The sequence below is a fragment of the Brachionichthys hirsutus genome, chromosome 1 (assembly GCF_040956055.1).
Source record: "Brachionichthys hirsutus isolate HB-005 chromosome 1, CSIRO-AGI_Bhir_v1, whole genome shotgun sequence".
In the NCBI taxonomy this organism is placed as follows: Eukaryota; Metazoa; Chordata; class Actinopteri; order Lophiiformes; family Brachionichthyidae; genus Brachionichthys; species Brachionichthys hirsutus.
The window spans coordinates 13848069-13854822 of NC_090897.1; the positions used below are offsets into that span (position 1 = coordinate 13848069).

The following is a 6754-nucleotide window of genomic DNA, read 5'->3' on the forward strand; positions in this document are numbered from 1 at the left end:
TCCAAGGAAATTCCAAAAGAGAGTCGTTTTTGCTGTAGCTTTCCATCTGCGTCCATGTAAAGGGATACTGTCGTTTTGAGGTGGTTTAACCTGGGGGGGGGGGGGGGGGGCATACAAAACCTGGCAGGGAAAGTCATCTCTCCAGCCAGATGTATCTGGTGATTCCTGTGCTTTGCTCTAACAGAGGCGCAACAACACAAGGCTTTTTGGCCTGTTGGGGGGGCGGGGGCATATTTATGCAGATGTTATAGAAATAATTTTAGCCCTGGTTTGTTTGATGAATGTTAAATGCTATGTTGTATCAATAAGCTTTTTGCCGATATTAGTTGGACCTTTAATGGCGCCCTGTTTTTACTGGCAGCGTATGAAAGAGGTTATTAATACCCTTAAGCTCGCTCCCTTTGAGGAAGTTACTCAGGATGACTAAGATGCTGAATAAATAAAGAGATCAGCCAAACGCAGCGCGGCTTCTAGTTAGTGTAACTAAATATGAACTTTATTGCATAACAGCAAAAACCATCTCTCCTACACTTTCCTGTTGCTGACAGATGAAACTCATAAAGTGCGAATGCATAACCATGATTCATGACGAATATTGATCTGAGATTTGTCCGATTCGGGAAAAACCCGCGCAGGTTCGATTTATCAATCAGCCTGCAAGACAACATATTGGTCATAATTGTTCCTTTGCGTGATAGCGCAGAGGGGATTCTTTTAGAAACTGCTGTGATGGCAAGTAGAGAGTTATAATTTGAACTTGCCATTTGACGAGCACGCGCGTGATTTTGTGTGTGCGTGTGCGCGCGCGCGCGTGATTAGTGGGACCACCTGCTCTTGGACAGATCGTAATAAGGGCATATTATTCCTTGAGAGAGAAAAGAAACGGATGAAGGGACTTCTGATCACACGTCGGTCTGGATGGACTTTGAGTTCGTGCTGTTTCTCCTGCTGATGTCGGTCCCGTTTCCTTTACGGGGGCTCTTGTCCAGCGCGCACAGCGACTCCGTGACCCCCTCCTCCATCTCCATATACTCCGCTTTGTCTCCCAGCGTCGAGCCGGAAGGCGAACCCTTGAATTTCCTTAAGAAGTCCGGGAAGTACGGGCATCCCGGCGGCGCGCTCTCCACCGCGGGCGCCTGGTCGTCGTTGTCCGTCTCCCGGTGGTAGAAGTAGTTAAAGTTCGACACGATGACCGGCACCGGGAGCGCGATGGTCAACACGCCCGCGATGGCGCACAGGGAGCCCACTATCTTCCCACCGACAGTGATGGGCTTCATGTCGCCGTAGCCCACCGTCGTCATGGTGACCACGGCCCACCAGAACGCGTCGGGGATGCTCGTAAACTGCGAGGTGGGCTCGTCGGCCTCGGCGAAGTACACCGCGCTGGAGAAGAGGATGACGCCGATGACCAGGAAGAAGATGAGCAGCGCCAGCTCCCGCATGCTGGCGCGCAGCGTGTGGCCCAGGATCTGGAGCCCCTTGGAGTGGCGGGACAGCTTGAAGATGCGGAACACCCTGACCAGGCGGATTATCCGCAGGATGGCGAAGCTCATCGCCTGCTGCCCGTTGCCCTGGTGCTGCGCCAGGTCCGTGCCCAGCGTGATGAAGTAAGGCAAAATGGACACGATGTCGATGGAGTTCATGATGTTCTTAAAGAAGGCCGTCTTGCTGGGACTCGCGAAGAAGCGCACGACGATTTCAAAGGAGAACCAGATGATGCAGACCGTCTCCACGATGAAGAAGGGGTCGTTGAAGGGCGTGAAGCCCGCGTCCGGCTGCGTGGAGTTCTGGCTCGGCTGCAGGTACTCCTTCTCGTCCCTGAACTCCGGCAGCGTCTCCAGGCAGAAGATGACGATAGAAATGACGATGACCAGGACGGACACGACCGCGATGCCCCGGGCGGGACTCGAACTCTCGGGATACTCGAACAGGAGCCAGATCTGCCGCTTGAACTCGTCCTCCGGGAGCGGCTTGTCGTCCTCCTTCACGAAGCCCTCGTCCTCCCGGAACTTGAGGATGGCCTCCTCCCCGAGCTCGTAGAACTTCACCTCCTCGGAGAAGATGTCGAACGGGACGTTGACCGGCCTCTTCAGCCGCCCCCCCGACTGGTAGAAGTACAGGATGGCGTCGAAGCTCGGCCGGTTCCGGTCGAAGAAGTATTCGTTCCTGAGCGGATCGAAGTACCGGATTCGCTTTTCGGGGTCTCCCAGGAGGGTGTCCGGGAACTGGGCGAGGGTCTTCAGCTGGGTTTCGAACTTCAGACCCGACACGTTGATGACGACCCGTTCGCAGCAGCCGCACTCGCTGTACGCGTGCGCGTACCCGGATTGAGGACGCACGGTCTCCTCCTCATCCTCCGCGCTGCAGAGGAAACTCGACCTCTTGCTCCCGCGTCCACCCCCCTCTTCCTCCTCTTCCCCCTCCTCCTCCTCCTCCTCCTCCTCCTCTATCATGATGTTCTCCTCCGATCCGAGCAGCGCCAGCTCCGAATGGCGCAGCTCTCCGCCCAGAGTCGTCCGGCTGCGTCTCCAGCGCCCGCCGCGCTGCTTTCTCCGCTCTCTGAGAACTCTCTGTTGCTGCTCGGGCTCCTGAGAGGAGGAGGAGGAGGAGGAGGAAGAGGAGGAGGCGGCGGCGGAGGAGGAGGAGGAAGAGGCGGCGCGAGACTGATGCTGGCGGTTGTTATGGAGATGCGCGCTGGAGGTGGAGGTGGGCACCCCGACTCCTCCTCCTCCACCTCCGACCTCCACACCGGGCCCCCCCTCGGCAGCGGCCGCCGCCGCCGCAGCCGCCCTGGATTGGGCAGCCTGGCGCTCCCTCTCGCGCTCTCGCTCCCGCGCACGAGCCTGGGCATACGCGTAAGGCAGGTGGCTGGAGCACCCGCCGTCCGCGCCCACCATGGCGAACTCCATTTAGAGTCAGTGAGTTGGTTCCGAGGGCTCCACAGAAACGGCCTCAAGGCCGGAGAGCCAAAGGTTGCAGGTCAAGAGAGAGAGAGAGAGAGGCGTCGATCAATCAACCAATCATAATGCAGGAATCAAACGCACGGCTCGGTTCGGTCCATGTTTGGCTCCATGTCGTTGCATGATCAGATATCCTGACTGTCCGGTCTTCACGTTCAGGAACAGGCCGCCGACGTTTCATGACGTCATTATTGTAACCAAAATACGCACGTGAGGGCTGGACGCACCGCCTTTTACGCAGACGCGCCGTGTCCAACTTGCAGCTCCCTGTATTTGCTCAGCATTATAAATCAGCAAGTCAACAAGCGACCACAGAACGGGCCGCCCTCCGGTTTCCCGGAGCCCATCAGGTGGTTAATGTCCCCGCAACCGCGTCTCCCGGTCCTCCGTGGTCATTTCTGGTTGCCATTTTATATGATGACATATAAAATGGATCTTTGTTGTTTTATTGCGGAGCTCCGGTGAATCTGGATGACTTTGTTCCTCTGGCGCGCTCCGGAGCTGCAAGAAAGAGAGAAGAGGAAGCCGCGATGGAGACGCGATTAGTATCCGTTGTTTTACTGGATGCGGCGCGTCTTCTCCGGCAGAAGGGTGGTGCAACTTGACTGGCATATAAATGTCCTCCTTATTATTAGTGTTACTGTTGTTTAGCACAGTATTGATGAGAGTACATCGGGAGGGAATGTAATTTATGGAAATTAGGTCCACATCAGACATTACGCACGAAATAATTCCCCCTAAAATCACCTCCCTTCATTCTGACATTCATACTTACGTGTGAAAGGGAGGGGGGGGGGGCAAACCAAATCGTCTCAGCCTCCTCACAAGCAGATCTACTGAGGAGGAGGAGGAGGAGGAGGAGGAGTAGGAGGAAGGCTACGTGAGGATGCAGTTCATCGTTTTTGCCCAAATTCCCTCTTGATTTTTTTGAGGGCAATGTAACAAATCCAACCAGCGACCATAATCCAGCGTATCCATCCGTGGCCTGACGCACCTGAGGAGACTTCGCTGCGTCTCGACGTCTTGTCTCGATTCAACAGGATCTATTTCCACTTTAGTCCTGCTGCATCGCTCCTGACACGCTGCCGCCAATAATCACTGGGGGGGGGGGGGGAAGCAGGTGCGCCAGCAGCGTTACGGCACCAAAGCCAGCTCCCCACGACCACGGCGAAAAGATGCGAGGGTGCGTGCGTAAAAGTTTCCCTTCCCACAGACGAGGCGAAGCGGCCCCATGGTGGAGAGTGGGCATCACACGTCTGTGCGTCTCCCGCTGTCGCCCCTACCTCTCCTCCGCGATCCTTCCCATTCTGTGTGTGTGTGTGTGTGTGATGATGGAGCGCCTCGGTGAGGGAGCCGTTCGTGCACCGCAGCGCACGCAGGCGGTGCGCGGTCCTCCCCCAGTGGACGCAGACAGTCACTGCGCACCGTGCTGCAGTCTAACAGCCGAGCCTCCTCAGCCCTATACGTCGTCACTGCTGGGTGGCAACCGGTGTTCGCGCTGGGGAAAGGTAACGCGTTACTCTCCTTTCATTCCTGCAGTAACGTGGAATACTTAAATAGCCGCGTGGCGCACGAACAGCTTCAGCTTCAGCTCGATTCACCCTCCGAACCCGTTCAAACACGGCTTGGTTTGATCCTGCCACATCTTTTGGAATGATTGTCCAAAGAAGACGCCTTCATATTCAAAAAGATCAATAAAAAAATTACTCAAAATGACCGCTTTTTATTTTCTCTTTGGTCCAATCCTGATCTCAGATATTTCTTTGCTTATACAAATAGCAGTATTCATGTTCTGTTCAGCAGCAATAGTTTGTATTAAAGAGTTTTATATTAGTTCATAAAAAAATTCAACAAAAAAAAAAAAGACGGGCGGCTCAAATTAGGCTGTTTATGTTGACGATGGAAACTTTTCACTGATCAGCAAAATCAGTCAGAAGTTGGATGTGTTGTTAAAAATCAGGCTTAAAATGTCATCGCATGTTCCCTCCTGTTAACTTTTACACACAACTTCCCTGAGATCCATTCGCTGCTCACACGCACACACAGGGTGCTGCAGTCACATGACCCAAGAACAATGGACTGTACTATACAGTAAAAAAAGAAAATAATTTATTCAACATCTTTAAAATGTTTTTTTAAAACATATTTGATAGGATTCTATGATTTTAGAAACGCGACACCACCGATACTGATCCTGTTACGTTCATGTCTCCGTTGTCATGATTGTACATTTCTTCATCACATTTGAATACATTTGAAGAATGTTTTTCATATTTTGTTCAGCAACATTTATTACCATTGAAAACAAAATTAATAATTCACCACTATTTTCAAGTCATGAGAATTGAACCCACAGAACAGTCAGCGAATGTCATACTGATTTTACATTAATGTAGCCAATGTCATACTGATTTTACATTAATGTAGCCACATTAGCTCTTATTCATATACAGGGACAACACAATATAATAATTAGTGACCGTATACAACATGCGGAGACGGCTGCGGCGGACAAACATGCAATGACAGTTTTCAGCATCTTCAAATAAAAATGGAAGCAGGAATCTAATAAAAGTGAGAAACCTGACGTGTTCGTGCTATTCTGCATTATTTAATGTTATTGTTGTTTTATGTCTGGGTAACCTATAAAACGTTTAAAATCAGACATTACCTGGCAGGTAAATGCTGAGCCATTGTTATTGAGCACCCTATGGCTTCCATATAGTTTTTTTTTGCTCAGTACATTACAAGTCTTATTATTTGCACCTCTGAAACCCTAATATATATATACTGTATATATTTTTTTGCATGCACCATTACTGGCCTGGTGCAGGGACACACAGCAATCGGTGGCCGTAGCCCCCTCAGTCCAGTCCATTTAATTCAACCTATCTGTTCTAATTAGAACAGCCTGCATGCTCTTCCAGACTGGAAACCGTTGACACGCCGTCTCTTCATTTTACAGAGGAGACATTTGAAATAAAGTGCTCAACTTCAGAGACTCATGCTTGGAATAATGAGTTCAAATATCACTCACTGATTCCTGAAAGAGCTTATCTTCTATATATTTAAGATACTTACACCTAAGATAGTACAGAAGCTCTGCCCTAGTCTGCACATCATGTAGGCAGCCTTCCACCCACCGCGCACGCGCACGACATGCACACTCACCCCTTTCACTTCATCGAGCATTCACTTCAGTCAGCACCAGGGGGAGTTGTGAGGTCAGTGATAACAGGATGTGATAGAGTGGGAAGAAGTACCTTATTACAGCATAGTTTAGTTGCACTTTGAGCTGCATCTGCTGACAAACCTTCCTGAATATGATTACATGCATTTACTTACAATGCATTTGTTTGTTTGAAATTGGCTGAAGAAGGCAGAGACGCTTGATATTTTTGAGAGTAACATCTAAGAGTAAGAGATGCAATATTACACTTTAAGCTTTGTCAGTTTTAAAGTAAAGTTTTGCGTCCTATGGAAAATGCAAATACAAAATATCAGATTTAAGAAGTAATTTATCATCTCTGCAGCATGTGGGCAACATATATTGGATTGTGGGTAATCTGTGCAGGCAACTCAGCTTTCCGATGAAGTTTCCCTGTGGCACACCTTCTTTTTTGGAACACCCCTGTAATGGAGTTATTACCTCTGCCAGGGAGGCTATGTTTTTGACAGCGTTTATCTGTTTGTTTGTCTGGCTTCATACAGACGGAGCTTGATGAAATGTTCAGGAAACTTTGAGAACATTACCATGAACAGATGATTAAATTTTGGTGACGATCCAGAAGGGA

At 50.3% G+C, this 6754-nt stretch overlaps 1 protein-coding gene across 1 annotated transcript; it reads right to left on the bottom strand.

Moving 5' to 3' along the window:
• Nucleotides 1-902: 902 nt before the first annotated feature.
• kcna4 (potassium voltage-gated channel, shaker-related subfamily, member 4) lies at nucleotides 903-2909 on the bottom strand. Its single transcript, XM_068760700.1, has one exon. The coding sequence runs from the start codon at nucleotides 2907-2909 to the stop codon at nucleotides 903-905; it is 2007 nt and encodes a 668-aa protein (XP_068616801.1).
• Between the last annotated feature and the right edge of the window lie 3845 nt (nucleotides 2910-6754).